A 22,745-nucleotide genomic window follows, 5' to 3' on the forward strand; every position below is an offset into this window, starting at 1 on the left:
TATACAATGTATATTATGAATAACCAAGATGCATGGCAAATTATAAATATTTAACTTTTAATATAGGTAAAATTGAACTACTGACATAATAGTTTCAAGACATCTGAAATTTCTCAATGACATATTGAACAAAAAGAAAAAAATCACTCTCAAAATAATATGTAAAATTCAAGTGTTTGAAATATTGCAATATTCACTTTATAGAATTCAAATATTTTAAATTGTCTTAAGCCAATAGTATTATAAAAGATTTAATGAAGTAAAAACATCTCATTCAAGTATCAGTCCCTTGCAAACGTACTGGATGCTATTTTCAATTAGCGATATCTATAATTTCAATTTTTCATTTGCCTCAAGTTTATTTCTCTAAATTCAGCTAAATTTTGCTCTTATATATTTTTACTCAAGCCAAAATACTATTGTTTATGAATTTATGGAACAGAATAGACAATTATCCTTGGTCAAATTTCATTTATTGAGTTATTATACTGCTTTTCTGTAAATGAGATAGGATCACTTATTTTTCTTACAGTATGAATGGAATCATTGCTGATTTCCTATGCATATAAGAATTGAATTTCTTCAGATAAATCTTATGTTTCTTTTTTGCCCACAGAGACATCTGGATACTCATCAGAAGTGTAAAAATCCCAACTAGAAGAAAAAAATAAATAATTATTGTTTCTTTTTTATTTTTATTATGGACATAACAAGTTATGTTTGAAAAAATAGCTCTTAAAATATTTCCCAAATGTCATATAGTTCTCTATCAATTTTCCTTATTTATATTGCCTAGCATCATATACATCCTATCAATATTGCATGGTTGAATAAACATAAAAATATAGAAATTGAAATAATTCTACATTTTTTACACCCCACTGCCACATAATACTTACAAAGAAGAAATTCTTAAAATCCCTCTGAATTTTTCAATAATAGTTTTTCATATGTATATACATGGCAAAACTAATACAATATTGTAAAGTTAAATTAAATAAAATTTTAAAAAAAGAAAAAAATAAAACACTTCTTCTACACACATATATACATATAAGACAAATCACATAAATTCTAATCTACATTTTTGTACAGTGGAACAAGAATGAATGAAATGGAAATAATATATATCCCTTCTAATAAAATGAGTTTATTACAATTTAACTTCTTTGTGTGTTACAATGACCAGCATTCAAGATGACACATTCATGCCCCTAGCCTTCCCTTCTCAGATGGATGTGAACACTTGAAGACACAGTATGTACAAGTCTGTGTGCATACATGAGAGAGTTTAAAGTGAAGTGTGTTATTACCACTTCTTTTTAATAAAAACTTGTTGCTTAATAAAAATGTTTGGACTACATTTTCTAGTTTGGATTAACCACATTTTGGCCTCCCTGGTGGCTCAGTCAGTAAAGAATCTGCCTACAATGTGGGAGACCTGGGTTTGATCCCTGGGTTAAGATGATCCCTTGGAGGAGGAAATGACAACCCACTCCAGTATTCTTGCCTTGAGAATCCCATAGACGGAGGAGCCTGGCGGGCTACAGTCCATAGGGTTGCAAAAGAGTCACACACACTGAGCGACTAAGCACAAGCACGCAACCACAATTATACAGATATGCATAGTAAACAATGTTTCAATATAATTTTATACTGATAAAAAATCCAAAATAAAAATAAAGGCAAAAAAATCCCATTGCAAACATGCCTAATTTCAGTACTATAGCAATTTGTTCTCAAAAACCACTTCTCCTAAAGGTGTATCTACTTCAATCATTAGTAAACCTAGGTCTTACCTGGCAATGTTTGAGTCATGATTGTGAAACTAATCCATGATCCAATCTGTTAGATTAAAACATAAATTGACAAATATTGATAGTCAATCTAGAAATTTGTTCACTTGTGAACAATTAAATAGGCATTGATTAGGTATTTTAAAAGCTTAAAACAGCGGAAAATTTTAAGTAGAAATATATTTTCCAAAGTTATAATTTCATTGTCAAATATGATAGTGATTAAAAAACTCATAAAACAGTATCATTTTCCTAGTAAAATGAAAGACATTATTCCAATTTTTTTTATACAATCCAGAGGCTTCTCAAGACATTTAACATGCTGTTTATAAAATTTTCTTTAAATATAGATAGATATATGCACAAATACTATTTATTCTGCAGGAAAAATTGTGAGTGAAATATTCTAATTTCCTATGCCTGTAACTTCAATTGAAATCTGTATTATAATCTATATTTCTGTCTATGTCTGTATTTACATACTAAATATACGTACATATCATGCATAATCTATAATACATGTAAGTACATAAACATATGTATTTAGTATATTATCAAATAAAGTTCAGTTATACACATGCATATATAACATACCTCATAGGTGTAGTTAGGACATGAAACCAGGAAAAACATCCATGTAAAGGGGTTATAATTTGGACTTGGAAAACAGGCATTATTTCCTTTTAAAAAGTGGAGTACAATATCAATGATGTTTCATATTTCAAATACAATCACTTATTTATTATATAGTTCTAAATTCCCTACAACAACTATATATCATATGAAATCTCATCATATATTTGTAGAAACCTGTTTTACAAATTATTCAAAGGAGACCCAGTTTCAAATGTCATAAAATTTTGACTCAAAAAAATCCTTATAATTTTCTGACCATGTCTACAGCTATGTTGCAGTAAAATTACAGGATGCACCACAATAATCAATTCCTTAAATTTAAAAATTAAACAATATAAAAACATTATTTTCTTTATCATAATAGTTCAGCAGTATTGCCTACTGAGATTTACATTATATTTTAATACCACTAATGTGTTTTAACAATTGCTTGCCTCTTCTTATTTTCCTTCAGTGTCAAAGAATGTATTTTTGGTTGAGATTATTAAATACCTCAAAACTCTCTTTCTGTTAAATTAGTAATGATCCAGAGGGAATTTCATAAGTATGTCATTTATATCAGAGAAATATGAAAATCTCTCATAAGAGGATTACAGTGTATATCAGAAGAGTTAATATTCAGAAAGTGAAAGTGAAGTCGCTCAGTCGTGTCTGACTCTTTGCGACCCCATGGACAGTAGCCTGCAACAGGCTCCTCCGTCCATGGGATTTTCTAGGCAAGAGTACTGGAGTGGGTTGCCATTTCCTTCTCCAGGGAATCTTCCCGACCCAGGGATCAAACCCAGGACTCTTGCATTGTAGACAGACACTCTGAGCCACCAAGGAAGTCTCATATTCAGAAGTACCACACAAATTATTTCTGCTCAGTAATCAGGATTGTTATTTACAACTCTCATTATACTTAGCATATTGTCCTTTATTTCAGTTACTTTTTGCCTTTCAAATTTTTCAAGAAATATTTTGTATAATAAATTCATAATAATATCGAGTTGAACTTTGAGCTGTGACATTTGTAAAAGTAAATGTGAATTATAAAATTACTGTGTATTCATAGCAAGACTTAATTAGATAACAGATCAACTAATCTCTTTTATTTAAATGCTAAAGTCTTAATAAAATGATAATATGCTGCTTTCAAAACTGTAAGGATTGTTGAACTATCAAAGTGAAAAATATATTAGGCAATGTGCAAATTTCATGCACTGCTTATTTCAAGATAAGGATAAATATATATGCCATTTAGTAGAACAGATTCTCTTGGTAACATTTATGTAAACACCTTTGTGTAACATTCATATATTTATCAAAAGAAAGATGATTGAGGAACCTATCCATGTTAACTGACTTTCAGAGGCAGAATGTGAACACAAGGTAATTTGGGTTAAAGCCAGTCTATGTCTGTTCAATTCCTGGAGGTAGTGGAATGATCAGGGTCCACAAATACACATTTCTTCCAGATGTGGTTTGTAGATTAGATAACCAATGTGTCTTATGACACAGAAAAATATATGTATATAGATATTTTGTTCAGTGTGTTGTTTGTTATTAATTGTAATAATATGTAAGTTTAGATATTAGTACCATCCTAAAGATCAGTCCCAGGTGTTCATTGGAGGGCCTGATGTTGAAGCTGAAACTCCAATATTTTGGTCACCTGATGTGAAGAACTGACTCATTTGAAAAGACCCTGATTCTGGGAAAGATTGAGGGCAGGAGGAGAAGGGGACAACAGAGGATGAGATGGTTGGATGGCATCACCGACACAATGGACATGGGTTTGGGTGGACTCCAGGAGTTGGCGATGGACAGGGAGGCCTGGCGTGCTGTAGGTTCATGGGGTTGCAAAGAGTCAGACACAACTGAGCGACTGAACTGAACTGAACTGAATCTAATACTTACATTCCTATGAAATGTATCTCAGTGTATAGTTTCTATTTATAACTAATCTTTTATTATATTAAAAGTCTGAAGATTGTGTTACATTACAATGGTGCAGCTACCCAGATTCTTCCCCACGTATAAAGGGTTTATTCCACAGCTTCTGGATTTACTGTTGGCTGAAAGCCTTTAACTTTCAGCATCCTCTGTGAAGATAACCTGGATGAAGGGAGCAAACTCATGCAAGGTCACACTCACTTTTTGGTTTACCCTTATCCATTATTGGATCAATGTGGCAAATTGATTATTTAATTCAGAACAACACTGATTGTTCAGCCCAGCTTTAGAAGGCCCCTAGGTTCATCTGATACTCTCAATGAAACTGTCTTACTCTCAATTTCATACCCAGACATGATTTCTTTCTTTTCATCTATCAAATCACCCTAACACAACTCCTGAATGCAAATCTCTGTTTCAGTGTCTGTATCACAGAAAACTGAACCTACAGTATTTGCCACAAGGAATGGCACCCAAAGCAGATACTGGAATGGCATTTAAGAGTTGAATGACCTCCTGACCAGCCTGTGCTGTGTGCCCCATTGTTGATGGCAGGGGCCAAACAAAGAACTGCTGTTACAAGGTAGCCTTGCAAACATAAAACCTTTTATCCTGGTCTACTGGTATTTTATGCTGTTGAAAAGGATTGCTTTATTTGGTCCAATAGAATTTAGTGGTGATGCTATCAATGTTCTTGGTAAAGATAGCTAAAACTGAAATGGATAATTAGCACTTAAAAGCCAACTGTGAAAACTGGCAGGCCCCCTTGGTAGTAAATTGGATTGGCCAAAAAGTTCATTTAGATTTTCTATAAGATGTTATGGAAAACCAAAATTAACTTTTTGGCCAACCCAATATGAAGCAGCTCTAATCTGCAATGAGAGAAAAGAAGAGTAAGCGAAGACCAGCCCTGGGACTTACTTGCAAGAGTAATCAAGCACCAAAGAACACACAACTCTAATCCAAACCAGGTCTGTTAAGCTAAGTCATCATTCATAGAATATTAGGCAGTACGGATTTTTATGAACTGCCTGAGCTTGTAGAAGTAGGCTGCTCTTCCCTGTTCAAAATTAGCGCACTCCCTTAGGGGAGCTAGTGATGCAATCTATAATGCATCTGACTACAAATCAGAAAAATTAACACAGTTCCTTCCTTAAAATTAATACAGAGGCTACTAAATTGCAATAAAATCCCTATCTTCCTCAACCCTCTCTTAACCTGTATGCTATAGTGTGACAGTACTAAATAACGTACCAGAGGTTATTGTGACCAAATAAGGGGAAGAAAAAGGTTATTCCCCAAGAGTGCTACAGAACCCAGCCAGTGTGAACTAGCACATTATAGGAGAATTTAGCTGTAATCGGATTCTGTTGATGCTGGATAACAGAGAAAGTGAAGTCGCTCAGTCTTGTCCAACTCTTTGAGACCCCATGGACTGTAGCCTGCCAGACTCCTCTGTCCATGGGGTTTTCCAGGCAGGAATACTGGAGTGGATTGCCATTTCCTTCTCCAGGAGATCTTCCCGACCTAAGATGGAACCTTGGTCTCCCGCATTGTAGGAGGCAAGATATAAAAGTGGATAAGGGGTTTCTGTTATTGGAACACTCTTATGGGATATAGGCATTCAGTTCAGTCGCTCAGTTGTGTCTGACTCTTTGTGACCCCATGGACTGCAGCACACTTGACTTCCCTGTCCATCACCAACTCCTGGAGCCTACTCAAACTCATGTCCATTGAGTTGGTGATGCTATGCAACCATCTCATCCTCTGTTGTCCCCTTCTCCTCCCACAATCAATCTTTCCCAACATCAGGGTCTTTTCAAATGAGTCAGTTATTCACATCCGGTGGCCGAAGCATTGGAGTTTCAGCTTCCACGTCAGTCCTTCCAATGAATATTCAGGATTGATTTCCTTTAGGATGGACTGGTTGGATCTCCTTCGTGTCCAAGGCACTCTCAAGAGTCTTCTCCAACACCACAGTTAAAAAGCATCTATTCTTCAGTGCTCATTTTTCTTTATAGTCCAACTCTCACATCCATACATGACTACTGGAAAAAACATAGCTTTGACTAGACAAACCTTTGTTGGCAAAGTAATGTCTCTGCTTTTTAATATGCTATCTAATTGGTCATAGCTTTTCTTCCAAGGATCTAATGTTCTGCTAAGCTAGTACAAACACATTAACATACACCTGAAGCATGAACAAAGCAACAGTCCTCAGTAAATGAGGGGAAAAAAGTGTTGTGATTTCACTGGCAAACAGAAAAAACGTGTTGCATTGCTTAGAAAAGTGAAGGTCCTTGGGTGGATAGTCTAAATAAGGCCAAAAGGGAAGTTCCATTTCCATGGGAGGGAAAAAAATGTTCCCCATTTTTCGTATTCCCATAGTATTCCCCATGTTTCATTGGAAAACCTAGAGGACACACCATTTTCCAAAGCTATAAGAAAGGTGTTAGTGCAAGGGCATCACCATTACTAAGATCAAGGTTGGCTTTCTGACATCCCAGACTGAATTTAAGTGATGTCATCTTAGAATGGGATGACTTGTAGTAATTGGGATTAAAAGATTCTTCCCCATCTCCCAAATTGAATCCATTTCTATTTGTGGCACTTCTTATAAGCCAAAATGAATGGGAAGTTCAGAAGTTACTTGATCCACAGAAAGCAAGGCTGGTTATAAGAACACAGTGTTCTGAGAGGTTAGAATTGATGGATACCACAAAATGAATGTCTTAATTTAGACAAAATAAATTGAGATGAATAATCCAGAGACATGAGGAAGCTAGTTCAATACAAAGTTCCCTATTTCTTTCCCAGGTGTTAGACTGAAAGGAGTTGCAAGACACTAAACTCATTGATGAAATAACAGTCTGGGACCTCAAGGAGAAAGACTGCAACATGGGAACAACTGTAGATATATAAGCATTCTCATAATCATTCATTAAAATAACTTCACTAAATGATATACTGGCATCTGTTCATGGAACTGTGTACTAGTGAGAATAGACTATCCTACATTTTAAAGACTGCTACAAGCTCAACATTCAGAAAACTAAGATCATGGCATTCGGTCTTGTCACTTCATGGCAAATAGATGGGAAAACAGTGGAATCAGTGGCTGACTTTATTTTTCTGGGCTCCAAAATCATTGCAGATGGTGATTGTAGCCATGAAATTAAAAGACACTCCTTGGAAGGAAAGTTATGACCAACCTAGATAGCATATTAAAAAGCAGAGACATTACTTTATAAACAAAGGTCTGTCTAGTCAAGGCTGTGCTTTTTCCAGTGGTCATGTATGGATGTGAGAGTTGGACTGTGAAGAAAGCTGAGTGCCAAAGAATTGATGCTTTTGAACTGTGGTGTTGGAGAAGACTCTTGAGAATCCCTTGGACTGAAAGAAGACCCAACTAGTCCATACTAAAGGAGATGGGCCCTGGGTGTTATTGGAAGGACTGATGTTGAAGCTGAAACTCCAGTACTTTGCCCACCAGATGTGAAGAGCTGACTCATTTGGAAAGACCCTGATATTGGGTAAGATTGAGGACAGGAGGAGAAGGGGATGAGAGGATGAGATGGTTGGATGGCATCATCGACTCAAGGGACATGAGTTTGGGTAAACTCCAGGAGTTGGTGATAGACAGGGAGGCCTGAAGTGCTGTGGTTCACAAGGTTGCAAAGAATCGAACATGACTGAGTGGCTGAACTGACAACCTGATGGCTCAATGGTTATATAATCTTCCTGCCATTGTAGGGGATATGGGTTTCATCTCTGGGTTGGAAAGATCCTCTAGAGAAGGAAATGGTAGCCACTCCAGTATTTTTCCCTGGGGAATCCCATAGTCAGAGGGGTCTGGTGGGCTACAGTACATAGATTGCAAAGAATCAGACATGACTTAGTGACTAAACAGCAACAATAATCATAGTCTACTTCATAGGGCTCATTTCTCAGGCAGTGAATGAATAATTGGAATATATATAGTTTGTAGTTTGTATATCCACATTGTGCATTGATTTCTTGAGCTTTAGGGCAAGAGCTATGTCCATGGGGAAAACCAAGTGGACGTGTCTGCAATTGTACTCATTCTTTGGTAAATATAAACAATCTGCTTCCCAATGGGTGATTAGTGCTACACTGAAGATCCAAAGTCTGCTTGGATTGTATTATTCATTATATCATCATTTAAGTCACTTTGCAAGCTCTGCAGAAGCCAGATGTATTTTGGAGGGTGACAGTGGAGTCCTGCAGACTTATATTATCCAACATTGCAATTGATGCACGCATGTTCAGTAGCTAAGTCATATTACTGCCAGGTTTTTTCTTGTTTTTGTTTTTGTTTTTTTTTCCCTTGGTTCTTGTGTCCTTGTAGCAAAGAATTAGACTGACAGACTAGTTACAACTCAAGCAGGCAGGATTTATTAAGCAGGCAGTATTCACTGGAGGTTCTTGCCTCATCATAGCAAAGAATTGTAAGGCACACTAGTTAGAGCTCAAACAGGCAATATTTGTTAAGAAGGAGGCATGCTGTACAATCTCAAGACAGGAGAGTGGGCCAACTCCTGGAGGAGTGTTCTCGACTCCTTTTGGCTTCCCTTTTTATACTTTTTGTCTCTTCCACTTGGTGGTTCCTAGGGCTTGACTGGCTATTCCCCAAGCAAATTAGGGCTTTTACTGGTAACCAGTCAGGGAAGGGAAGGTAAATAGAGTGTTCAAGGCCAACCCGGGAAAGAAGCCTGTTTGGGTGTGTTTTCAGGCCTGAGGTTCTCACTGTGGCTGTGGTTTTTCTTGGGCTTTTTCTCTTTCTTTCTTTGTCCATTTCATTTTTTTTTTTTAATTTCTTTGTTACTTTCAAGGGCTTTTTAAACTGCTGCTTATTCTGAGTGCCATTTTGAACTCTTTTTTTCTACTCTAACTACCTAATACTACTAAGGTAGATTATTAACCCAGCCTTGGGTCTATGGATATAGACTGAATTTTTAAAAAATGTGTTTTTCCATCTCTATAACAAAGGGAGGTCAGAATAGTTTACTTTCCTTTAAAATGAGCAATAGCACAGAATTTCAGTTTTTGTTGTTGTTTTTTCTAGAATTATTACTCCCACCCTTTACCATAAAACAGTCCAAGAAGGCTCAGGCTGGGCATCTCACTGAAAATCACTGTATCAATAACATTATGCTATTCATACTGAATGAGTAAGTGGCTAGTATGTTGATGGCCTTTTTAAGACATTTGTGGTCCACAGAAAACATGGGGGTTGCTAATAAACACTACAAAGATTTAGGGACCAAATGATTGTGGGGCATCCTCTCCAAAACAGAGAAAATATAGTGCAGCGTGTACCTCCTATCATTAAGAAGGAAGCAAATTGTCTTACAGGGCTTTTCCAGTTTGGCAGGTAGCATGCATATTACACACCAAGGAAATCTTTGAACTGTATACCATGGAGCACAAAAGCTATGAAAATTTAGTAGGGTTCAAGGTAGAAAATTGCAGCTGTTTCAAGTTTTATTGTAAGCACTCCTGTCCTTGGACTTATAATCAGATAGATTCTACATATTAAACTTATCAGTGATGTAAAAAGTTAAGGTGTGGAACTTATGTATAACCTGCTGGTATATAATGATATAAAAAGATGATATTTTGCCTCTAGCATTTGGACATCTCATGATATTCCCTCAACCCAAGAACAAGGGCCATACCCATGTCCTGATAAGATCCCTTCAGGTGAGTGTCCACATCATGCTATATACAATCCTTGAAATGTTAATTGTGCCAGTTGATGGTGGAGGGAATCTAGAAGTTTGTGAAGAAGAAAACTGGTGCAAATCAGTTGTTAGACGAAGGCCATGTGCAGCAGTGAAGGCTGTGTAATTTCCCACTAATGTCTCTCTTTTAAATTTCTACTGGTAGCAGAAAGCTTTTGAGTAGTATACCCTCTGAAAGGATGGCCTTGACAAAAGAAAGCTGCCTTATCCAAGATAATTTCCTCATTCTCAGGGAGCCCCAAATCCAATCTAAATCTTTTCTAGTCATTCCAGCTTAGGCTAATTCAGAATGATTGCCCTAGTTTCAGATAACCCAACAAAAATGGCTGAGACCATCCTCGAGATAGCTTCACAGCTCAGTTTCCTACTTGGCCTAAATTTGTCTCTCTCTCTCTCTCTCTCTCTCTTTTTTTTTTTTCCAGTACTTTGTAATAAGATTTTAAAGGCTTGTTCTATATGAAATTGTTATTTCCTGGGGAACACATTTTGTAGATCTTGCTTAAACAGTCAGTAAGAGATAGTCCCCATCCATTATTCATGCCTACAGCACATCTAAGATATAGAGATATTAGTATAAATTCCAATGAATGCATAAGTAGGGTAATAAAATCTGGAAGCAACAGAGACTCAATTAGACCTGACACAGGAACTGAGAGTTGGATAAAAATTTTATGTAAGGAAAAATAATGCAGTGTGTGTGTGTGTAGATGTCTGTATTTTATGATCAGAAGAGATTTTACTCTCAGAAGAGGTCTGAGACTTGATATTATTGGAACACTAAATATAGAGAAAGGACATGCAATGACTTGAAAGTAATGAGTCCAGAGGTTCTCATCTTAGAAGACACTGCTTCCAAGAAAGGAGATAATGCTTGAAGGCTTAGAGGGGAAAGAAAGAAGGATACATTTCCAGGAATTAAGAAATTTAGAAAACAAAAGAGTATATGGAGAATCAAAAGACATAATGAAACATTTCATGTCCTCCAGAGCACACTTTATCCTTTAGAGACTTCACTTCATCACCACATCTGTGAAAACATTTGTTATTTCTGTTCAAGGACAATCCATACACTTACAATGAACAGAATTTGATCAATATTCACATAAAGCTTTTATTTGAATAAAATGTAAAGCAAGAATTTTCCCCAAGTGATAAAATGAATCCTCTCCAAAACAAAAGAGAAAAATTTTAACATACAGAAGCATTTGCAGATAACAGAGAATGTAGCTGTGAGGAAATCCCAGAACTCAAAAAAGATATGTATATAACAGGAAGGAAAAAGAGTTGATTGTTTTCAAGAATTAAATTGTAGGAAAAGAAAAAAAAAGTAATATGAGTGGAACATATTTCAGTTTGCATAAGGGTGGAATGATCAATAGAATAGTGGATATTTAGTAGATGAACAAAAACAGTAAAAACAACAAAAAAAGAATGAACAAAAAGCTAAATATTGAAAGTGATAGAAATATAAAATAGAAGCAGATGTAACATGTTCACCCCACCATCTTCTCACCATCCACAATGTAACAAATCAAATTTAAACTATAATGCAAGAATAATAATACAAGAAAACTTTCTAGAACTTAAGCAAGACATGAGTCAACCAACTAAAAGACTACATCATGTCTCTGGGAAAACTGGGCTTCCTGGTGGCTCAGATGGTGCTGAATCTGCCTGCAATATGAGAGAAACAGGTTTTATCCCTGGGATGGGAAGATTCCTTTGGAGAAAGAAATAAATGGCTACCTCCTCCACTATTCTTTCCTGGAGAATTCCATGGACAAAGGAACCTGGTGGGCTACACTCCATGGGATCATACAGAGTCAGACATGATCTGGAATTATCAGCTCTAAGATACATCCTACGAAATTCAGTACAAAATTAATATACTTTAGTAATAATGAAAAGTGTTCTGAGTCTCAAGGCAAAAGACCAAGAAAATTAACCAAGAAGAGATTGCATTGGCTTCTGACTTGGCAAGAGCAACATACAAAGCAAATTAAAGAGTGGAGTAAAGAAACACACACAAGTCTTCCTTACATGAACTTTTTCAGAGTTTGAGAATGTGATGATTTAAAATTTTCAAATAATGACAGCATATTCCAGGTGAAGAATCTTGAGCAAGTCACCTTGTTAGAGCCTCAGAGTAAAGAATAAACTTTTTGATGGTCATAGGCTTGTTAATGTTGATATTTTTTATAAAATTGCATTGTGATCTGCCTCTATGCTTAAAAAAAAAATCAGACCATCAAAAGTTTTTCATCTGGACTTCACATACGTCAAAAGAAAAACCAGTAGATCTATGTATTTGGGTCAAATGAAAATAGTATTTAACCTCTTTGTTAAATGTAGGCTTTACTTCAGTACAAATGCAGACAACAAACCATAATAGTATTTGCATTATTATGTTAAATTTTTTTCTGCAAGAGAAAGTACAGATAGTTTCAAGTCATATTCAGTTGTTTTATATATCCAAATGTATAATTTGCTGTCATAAACTCAATCAAAAAGTTAGTTATTAAAATATGTGAATATTATAATAAAACAGTTATGTTATTATATATAGCTTTTTATATGTTCATAGATAGTCTAATATAAATTTTCTTTGTAATTTTATGAATTACATGAAAAAATATTCTGGAACATATTTCATATATCTACTTCTCCAGCCTGCTAGAAACTTTCAAGAAAATGTTATGAATTTCAGGTCAATGTTAAAACAAACTTGAAGACACAAACACACTTGCAAATATAATGAAAACATGAAACCCAATTTTGTTCATCACTGCTATTTGAAATTACAATTAAATTATGTACAATGTAAAATAAGTCATTGTGCTATAATTGAGCCTGAATGAGAGTATTGATTTACCAAAAATACCTTTAAATTATATAGACACTCTGTGTGTTCAATCACTCAGTCATGTCCAACTGTTTATGACCCCCATGGACTGTAGCCCACCTGGTTTCTCTGTCCATGGAACTTTCTAGGCACTGTAAATATTTTCAAATCTTTTAGCAAAATACTAAATTCAGTGTTCTCTCAGGTATTGCTATTCGACTGCCACTAAATTTGTCAAAGAAGATTCACTTTTATTAAAAAAGCTTATGAATTTTTTTTCAATCATGTTGGATTGTAACAGTTATTGTGCAAACCAGATTAAGATTGAAAGTTAAGCTAAGAAATTTGGATAATCATCAATGGATTTCACACTTCTTTACATCTTAATCATGTTTTTTTTAAATATGCTTAAAGAAAGTATGTGTGTATATGTGAGTGTGTGCATGTGTACACGTACACTTCATTTTAGAGAAACCATAATTAGGAACTATAATTTAGTTCAAATATTTTGAAAAATTAGACATAATAAAACAAGAATTGGGAGCACAAACCTTAAATGTTTCCAACCATTGTTTTAAAAAATAATAATTAGCATAATTCACTCTGGAGAAGATTTAAAAAGTGACTAACCTGTGTGACTGGGATGAGACAACACTACATTGATGAAATGATTTCCAGCTTCACAAATCTGCAAAACATTTCAACATTTTGGTGTCATATACTTGGGTCTCTTTTAAAAATATATTTTTAAATATTCAAATATCCATTTAATATATTCTAAAGACCCAAAAGTATACTATAAGTGTAAGAAGAAGAGATATTGTATTATAACAGTGAAAGAAGCTGTTGTAGACATATATAGAATCAAAAGAATGAGTCACATTGAGGTAGAGATTTTGAAGATATCCTCAACCCCATTAGATAGCTATGTTCAGATTGCCTTGTTAATCAGGTCCTGTTGATTATCTGTTCTTTATTTGATACAATGGGCATATTTTTACAGCACTAAACAGGTCTTATCACTGAAGATAGATTTGGCATAGGTTTATGTATTCCAAGTTTGCTAACACAGTAGCAACCCTTCCACTTCAAGGGTAATAGTATGGTTCCCAGCTGGTCTCAGCTCAGTTTAGAAAACCTAGTATAAGCAATACTTCCCCACACAGGCACTTGTTGTCTGTCTGTCACCTGATCCTTTAGTCATGTACACTTCACTAGTTGTTCCTGTTTAGCACGCTACAGTGGAAACAGTGACAGACTGTTTTTTTTTGTTGTTTTTTTTTGGGGGGCTCCAAAATCACTGCAGATGGTGATTGCAGCCATGAATTAAAAGACGCTTACTCCTTGGAAGGAAAGATATGACCAACCTAGATAGCATATTCAAAAGCAGAGATATTATTTTGCCAACAAAGGTCCGTCTAGTCAAGGCTATGGTTTTTCCAGTGGTCATGTTTGCATGTGAGAGTTGGACTGTAAAGAAAGCTGAGCACCAAAGAATTGTTGCTTTTGAACTGTGGTGTTGAAGAAGAGTCTTGAGAGTCCCTTGGACTGCAAAGAGATCCAACCAGTCCATCCTAAAGGATATCAGTCCTGGGTATTCATTGGAAAAACTGATGCTAAAGCTGAAATTCCAGTACTTTGGCCACCTCGTGCAAAGAGTTGACTCATTGGAAAAGGCCCTGATGCTGGGAGGGATTGGGGGCAGGAGGAGAAGGGGACGGCAGAGGATGAGATGGCTGGATGGCATCACTGACTCGATGGACATGAGTTTGAGTGAACTCTGGGAGTTGGTGATGGACAGGGAGGCCTGGCATGCTGTGATTCATGGGGTCGCAAAGAGTCAGACATGACTGAGCAACTGAACTGAACTGAACTGAACTGATGACCTGCTAAGAAGTTTAACTGTTAATATCTCCTGGGTTAAAGATGTTTGAATTTGCAACATGTATCCTCTGAAGATAATCCCTTTGTCTGTCATATACATTTGACATAATTTAATGCAAAGTATGTAGTCAAGATATAAGTATTATGTTATTTATAGTAGGTTATGTTATCCAAAATTTTTGTTGTTTAGAGTATCCAACTTTTCATATTACTGTACCCCATAAATTGCACATTCTTTTAACTCAGTGGCTTTAATGCTAAAATCTTTTGCAATATATCTGATATTTTTTTCTTTTCAACAATTTCTGAATGCATTTCTTCACATATACTAATAGTCATATAGATTTTATTTTCTGGGTGACTTTAACATAACTGGCATATAATTCTACTCTGTAAATTTTAGGAAAGAAATAAATTGAAAGTGAAAACAAGACTCCATTTATCATCACCTAGAACTTTGTACAAAAAGTCATTTGGAATAATCAGCTTCAATAGATTAATTCTCATAGAAGAATAATATTAGCAAATATATCAAATGTATTAAAATATTTGAAGAGTTAGAATATCATGATTGTTAGCAATCATATTTGTGCATAAAATAATTGTAGAAAAGACTTCTAGTTTTTCATTTTACCACTAGAAAGACAAAGCTAAAAATTGAATTTTCAGATTATTATTTTATATTTGAAATGATTTACACATTAATGTGATTAAGCTTGTAGGCTTTATGCTAGATGGACCTGTGTTTGAAACCTGAGTCCTTTGTTTTTCATTGTTAGAGATTAAATGATTTAGATTTATTCTGCATTGATTGCACTTCTCTAAGTTTCTAGGTCACATAGTTTCAGCATTACAAAACATGTAATTACCAAATTTAATGTTATATTTGTCTAAGTTTTAGGTAGACTACTACTAGAGCAGCCTTGTAGCACAAGGCCATAACTTGTATTTGTGTATCTTTAATCCACCACCACCATGATCACCCCCAAATATATAATATACTAACATAAGAAATATGAGAGAAGAGAATTTTAAAACTGGTAAATACACCGATTTTTTTATTTTGCTATCTACTAATTAAATATTTTTCTATATATATATATTGTATGGGAAAAATCAACTCTATATGTTTAAAGATGCTTACTTTACCATTAATTCAGCAACTCTATTGGAATTTAAAGAACAGTTGTAATATTCGTAGTTTTTACCTTAAGCACTGGTTTTCAAAGTCTAGGCAATGAATCACTCCAATATATACAGGTATCAATGCTAATAGATTGAAATAAAAGTATTTGATTTAATTTCTTCTTGGATCAGTGATAAGATTAGGAAATTCAGTAAGTGCTATAAAACTCAGTATATAGTTTTATCACTGATTAAAATTTCAGGGCACATTAACTTTGAAACATTGGAATATTTCTCAGCATGATTCACATATTTCTCCTGAGTTGATTCTTCCCTAAATTAAATATCTTCATTTGGAGTATTATATGTTAACACAACAATTTTATAAATATTAGAGCTTGTGGGAGTTGCTAATAGTAGATTTTATTTAACACTCCTTAAATTGCAAATTATTGTTGATAATAAAATATGTGAATACTATCTACTTTGAGCCATTTATGGTTCCTAAGTAGCACATATTATGAAGGAAGTTGTAGACAATCATAAATAGTAAGGAAAAACTGTTCAAATATATTTACATAAGTTATACCCAAATATTATATACAAAAGAAACATGATTTTCTTCACTATAGTAATATAAAAAACAAATATGAAAATATTTGTTGGGTTGCTCATATACAAATTGATAGTTTGCAACAATTTTACTTTTTTTTCAAAAAGTTTAATATAACTAAAAATAAGTTTATATATTTTCAACAACTTACAGAAAGAGAGATAAGCAACTCACAGATATTACCAGAATTACTGTAGTTGTGAAGAGCAAGCTGGCCTAGATTTTAAAATTGTACAACAGTCTGAATATACTTAATACTACTGAATGGTACTCTAAAAATAGTTAAGATAGTAAATCTTAAGCAATTGTTTTTACCACAATTAAAAGAAGACACTAGATAGAGTGTTCTAAGTGAGAAAGAACATTAGAATGCTAAATAATAAAAATTCAAAGACTTATCTCTGAATGCTTATGGGTGGCTTAAATTTAAAAATATTCACGTGTGCTTTATTTTATATAAATTTATTGACTACTTGTTGCTCACACTAGCATTCATTTAAAAAATAGCATGGTGTTGAATGATTTAATAGTTCACTCTCTTCTTCAGAATTATCATTAGGTGGATAAATATTAAAAATGAAATTTCAAGCTAATAGAATAGAAAAAATCTATTTTTACATAGAAAAATCATCTTTAAAAATGTTTTCATTCAAAACATTTTTAATGAAAACATTTTTACTTTCTTCAGCATCCTTTGTACTCTCAGTTCACTGAGATTTCCATTTTATTTTTAATCAGCACAATAAAACATTTAACAATGTACAGTATGGGGAATGTTAAATTTTAATAAAACACGAAGAACCTTGGTTAATATATTAGAAGTGACATATTATGCATTATATTGTACTCCATAGAGTTTTCTGAAAATGCAGGTGTGTGTGTGCATGGTTAGTCATGACTGATTCTTTGCGACTCCATATACTGTAGCCCACAAGGCTCCTCTGTCCATGGTATTTTCCAGGCAAAAATACTGGAGTGGGTTGCTTTTCTCTACTCCAGGGGATATTCCTAATGACCCAGGGATGATGGAAGTTACATCAGATGTCTTGGCAGAAGGATTGTTTACCACTGAGTCACCTGGGAAGCCCAAACAGGACTATCCAAATTAAATCCCATTGTTTCCAGGCTGAAAGATGTGATTGATTCAGAATATACAACATTTCATCCTTAAGATTCTTATTGTTTACTACTAGGTGAAGTATCCCCTTGACTTTATCTGCAGTTTCACTCTCTGTGGTTTCAGTTACCCACAGTCAACTGTGGTCCAAAAGTATTAAAAAGAAAATTCCAAAATTTAAAAATTCATAGATTTGATGTTGTCAACCATTCTGAGTAGCATGATGAAATCTCAGGTCATTCTACTCTGTTTGGACATTCTCTTAGTGTGCTTAATTTATAAATTAAATTTTGCCATAGGTATGTTGAGAAAAAATACATGGTATGTATAGGGTTCTATATCATGATATGTGATGTTCTATATCATCTATATCTCTGATATATGAGATCTTAGACATTCAACGAGGGCCTTGGAATGTGTAACCTATAGGTAAGGGGAGATGACTATATTGTTCCTCAGCATGTTGGCATTGTGGCAAATATGCCAGTGGTCAATGAGCAAAAGGGTCGAGGGAGATCAACTTTCTGGGATATATAGTTTATATATTATTCTCCTAACAAGCTTCATCATGTTAAGCATTCTCAGCTTTAAATAGTGAAAGTGACGTATCCACAGGAAAAAAAAAGAAAATCCCATAATACAGAATTTATTGCCATCAGCTAGTCAGGCTGTCACATTGTGAAAGTAAAATCCTTTTAGTTTCCACAGTAAAAACAAGCAGTCTTTATTTTATGACTGCATAATATTTTTATAGGATAAATATAATCTATCTTATTTCTGCATTCATGTTATCCCTACAGTTTTATATGTATTATTAATTATTGGCAACTCTAATATCTTATAACTATCAAGCAATTTGATAGTCATTTTACTAATTGATTTGAAACACAGAATCGGCTAAAATGTTTCTATCACTTATAAGCTTGAGCTTCAGATGTTTTTATTTTGTCTATTTATAATGATGATAATAAAATAATTATAATTTTGCTATGTTTATTTTTCCTTAATATATATTTCAAGAATAAAGAAAATTCAGGATAAATAAATAATTAGAAAAAGTTTCACCTACAAAATATATCAATGCTTCTGATCTTGGGAATTTAGTTTCCTATTTTTTTTTCCTTTTTGAAGTGTTCATTTCTACTTTAAGGGATAAGACATATCACATACATTGTAAAACTGATGACAATATAAGCTAATATTATACTGTTTCAGCAATCATGAAGTCTTTTAACTTATGATAATTTATGTTACTGTGATCATAAAATTATAGAACTTTATTCTAATTACTAATCTCTACTCGTTTATTATGAAACTGACTTATATATTAGTCCATTCATAAAAAAGGATAATATGCATATATTTCAGAGGAAATGTATTTGATATATTAATAATTAAAATATTTATATATATATAGTTGAAAATTATGAATGCCAACCTATAATGTTTTCATTGAGTTAATTTTTTAAAGCAATGTAAAACACAGCAAAGTTGAGGAGAAGTTACAGAGATTTCTCATACATCCCCTCCCCCTGTATATGCATAATCTCCTTCTTTAGCAACACCTCCCAGCAGAGTGGTACATATGTTGTATTTGATGAACCTGCATTGATACATCATTATTACCCAGTGTGCACAGTTTACATTATAGTTTGCTTGGTGTTGTACATTCTGTGGATTTGGACAAATGTATGACATCTATAATTCTCATAACATATAAAGTATTGTCACTTTACTCTGTACTTTATCCCTCTTGTTCATCTCTCTCTCTCCCACTCCTGGAAACCACTGACATTTTTTTTAAACTATTACTACAGTTTTGCCTATTCCAGAATGTCATAGAGTTAGAATTACATGATATATATGAGCTTTTCAGATTGGTTTAAATATACCTTTAAGATTTAAATATACCATTAAGTTTTTCATGGATTGATAGCTCATTTCCTTTTAACATTGAATGCTATTTCATTGTCTGGATGTACGACAGTTTATTTATCCATTCACCTATTGAAGGCTAACCATTACTGCTTCCAAAATTTGTGAGCTGTCAATAAATCTGCTTTAAACAGCCCAGTGCAAGGTTTGCATAGAGATATGTTTTCAACTCCTCTGGAGAATACTAAGAAGCATGATTTCTGGATCACATGGTAAAAATAAATTTAGTTTTGTAAGAAATACCAGTCGTTTTTAAATGGCTTTACTGTCCTCATCAGTAGAAATGATAGTTCCTGTTGTTCCACATCCTCTCCAGCATTTGATATAATTAATGTTCTGCTGCTGCTGCTGAGTCACTTCAGTCGTGTCCGACTCTGTGCGACCCCATAGAAGGCAGCCCACCAGGCTTCCCCATCCCTGGGATTCTCTGGGCAAGAACAATGGAGTGGGTTGCCATTTCCTTCTCCAATGCATGAAAATGAAAAGTGAAAGTGAAGTCGCCCAGTCGTGTCCGACCTCAGCGACCCCATGGACTGCAGCCTTCCAGGCTCCTCTGTCCATAGGATTATCCAGGCAAGAGTACTGGAATGGGGTGCCATTGCCTTCTCCAATTAATGTTCTGGATTCAGGCTATTCTAATAGGAATATTAGGACCTCCCTGGTGACTTAGACGGTAAAGCGTCTGTCTACAATGTGGGGAACCCGGGTTGGATCCCTGGGTTGGGAAGATCCCCTGAAGAAGGAAATGGCAATCCACTCCAGTACTATTGCCTGGAAAATCCCATGGACAAAGGAGCCTGGTAGGCTACAGTCTGTGGCGTTGCAAAGAGTCAGACACAACTGAGGGACTTCACTTTATTTCAATAGGAATATTATGATATCTTATTTTTTTAATTTGCATTTCCTTGATGAAAATGATGTGGAGCATCTTTTCATATGCTTATTTGTCATTGCTATGTCTTCTTAAATGAAGTGTTGATTAAAGTCTTGGTCCATTTTTCACTCAAGTCGTTTTGTCTTTTGTTAAGTTTTAAGAGGATTTAAAAAAAAATACTTTGGATAACCACCTTTCATCAGATGTGCCTTTGCAAATCTTTTTTCTAGTCTATGCTTGCTATCTTATTCTCTTGATATTGTCTTTGCAAATCAGTTTTATATTTTAATAAATTAGTTTATCAGTTATTTTTTTCATGGACTGTGTTTTGTTTAGTTTAGTGTTTCATTGTCAAGTCTGTGATCCATTTTGAGTCAATTTTGTGATAAGTGTAAGTTCCAGGTCTAGATTTTTTTTTTTTTTTTTTACCATGTGTATATCTAGTCATTTCAGCACCACTTATGACTATCCTGGCTCCATTGTATTGTTTTGGCTGTAACAAATATACTTTACTTCTGAAAATGAAAAACTAAAGGGTTTTAAATAAAATATAAAACATCATACTTATATTATTGTATGATAAAATGATACATTTGCTAGTTATTTTATTAATTTTTCCATGAATCTAGTATTTTATTCTATAAAAATGCCTATGACAGATGATATTTTAAGTCAGTAAATTGTAACTCAAAGTCTGATTTTGGAATTGATTTAATGTTTAAAAATAGGATATCTTTATTTCTCTGACACATCTCATTACCACAATTTTGGGGATATCTCCATTTTTTTAATCCATAGAGCTTTTATGAAATACTGTATAACATAATAGTATTACATATACAATAAGAATATAATGTAAGAATAGCACAATAAAGTAAAATTTTAAAAATGAATATATTTTACACATAGTAACTATGTAGTTCATTATTGTCAAAAAACTAGTGATGATTATTTTGAGGACTTTTTTTACATTAGCTTTGATATTATATATTAATATATGTATATAATTTATAATTATATATTTTTATAGTTATATTTCAAATGACAATTTTATGGTTATAGTAACAGCTGATTTTAATTTAAATCATTATTTTGCTTCGGTATAAGTCAGTTTTAGGTGAAAAAATAAGGATAATTATAATAAACTATGATAAAACAGCAAAATATAATATCTGTATTAATTTATATAATCAACTTCTTAAACTAGTTTTTTTAAAGCAAGTTATTTAGGAAACAGCAAGTTCAGCCTGATTTAGGTACAAAACTTGATTCCTTTTTATGTTATTGTTTATATCAGATATATCAGGGACTTTGAGAAGAAACTAAAATGATAAGAAAACATAGTCATAGATTTTAAATCTCCAATAAAGAGTAAATGTAAATTTTTTTATTGATGTCTCCGAATAGTTGGAAAAGTATCAGAAAAAAAATCATCATGTCCAAGTCTGAGCAAAGTGATGAACATATTTAAGTTCGGTACATTCTTTTTCCTCTCACATTTATCTTATCCACGAATACTAAATACAAGCACTTTCCTAGCCTTTCTGTGGTTTCCACAGCAGGGTCCTGATCTCCCCCACCTTTATTGAAACCTATCATATATCATTCCCAGAATCTTCCCCCCTAATCAGAAATTACTGTTATATACACAATGCTTTTTTTTTCAGCTTGATGTTATAAGAACAGCTATAACTTCTTGATAAGAGCCCAATTTATTGCTTTTCCAAGAGTATTTGCATTCTAATAATGAGAAAAAAAAAGCTCAACCTAAATGAGTGAATAACTAATGGTGACAATGAAGACACAGAAGTAAAACCAGGGAGAAAAGTTATTTCCATCACTCAAATATGAATTTTTCTCAAAATTTAGTTTTCAAATTTAAATTTTATTTATTATTAATTTATTTAATAATTTTATTCAAAATTATATTTTCAAAATTTAATTTTCACTCAAAATGTAAATTTCACCACTTAAAATGTAAATAATAGGCTATATGAACTATCAAGTTTGATACATGGGTCAGGAAGATCCTCTGGAGGAGGAGGGCATGGAACTACACTCCAGTCTTCTCGGCTGGAAAATCGCATGGACAGAGGAGCCTATTGGGCAGTAGTCCATAGGATCACAAATTGTTGAACACAACTGAAGTGACTTAGCACACATGCATATGAACCATAGGCTGTTATGCTCTTAATGATATAGTGCGTGTGTCCTCAGACACTC

General features: G+C 33.8%; 1 protein-coding gene across 1 annotated transcript in view; it reads right to left on the reverse strand.

Annotated features, from left to right (window-relative positions):
• Window positions 1–230: 230 nt before the first annotated feature.
• Window positions 231–22,745, reverse strand: part of TECRL (trans-2,3-enoyl-CoA reductase-like) — a 144,464-nt gene continuing 121,949 nt past the window's right edge. The window contains exons 9-12 of the mRNA XM_010848894.1: window positions 13,605–13,662; window positions 2,391–2,476; window positions 1,800–1,845; window positions 231–654 (exon numbers count right to left, since the gene is read on the reverse strand). Of these exons, the coding sequence (XP_010847196.1) occupies window positions 527–654; window positions 1,800–1,845; window positions 2,391–2,476; window positions 13,605–13,662 (318 nt within the window). The 3' untranslated portion in view covers window positions 231–526. The remainder of the gene's footprint in view (window positions 655–1,799; window positions 1,846–2,390; window positions 2,477–13,604; window positions 13,663–22,745) is intronic.

The sequence above is a fragment of the Bison bison genome, unplaced genomic scaffold (genome assembly GCF_000754665.1).
Source record: "Bison bison bison isolate TAMUID 2011002044 unplaced genomic scaffold, Bison_UMD1.0 scf7180017864279, whole genome shotgun sequence".
Taxonomy (NCBI): Eukaryota; Metazoa; Chordata; class Mammalia; order Artiodactyla; family Bovidae; genus Bison; species Bison bison.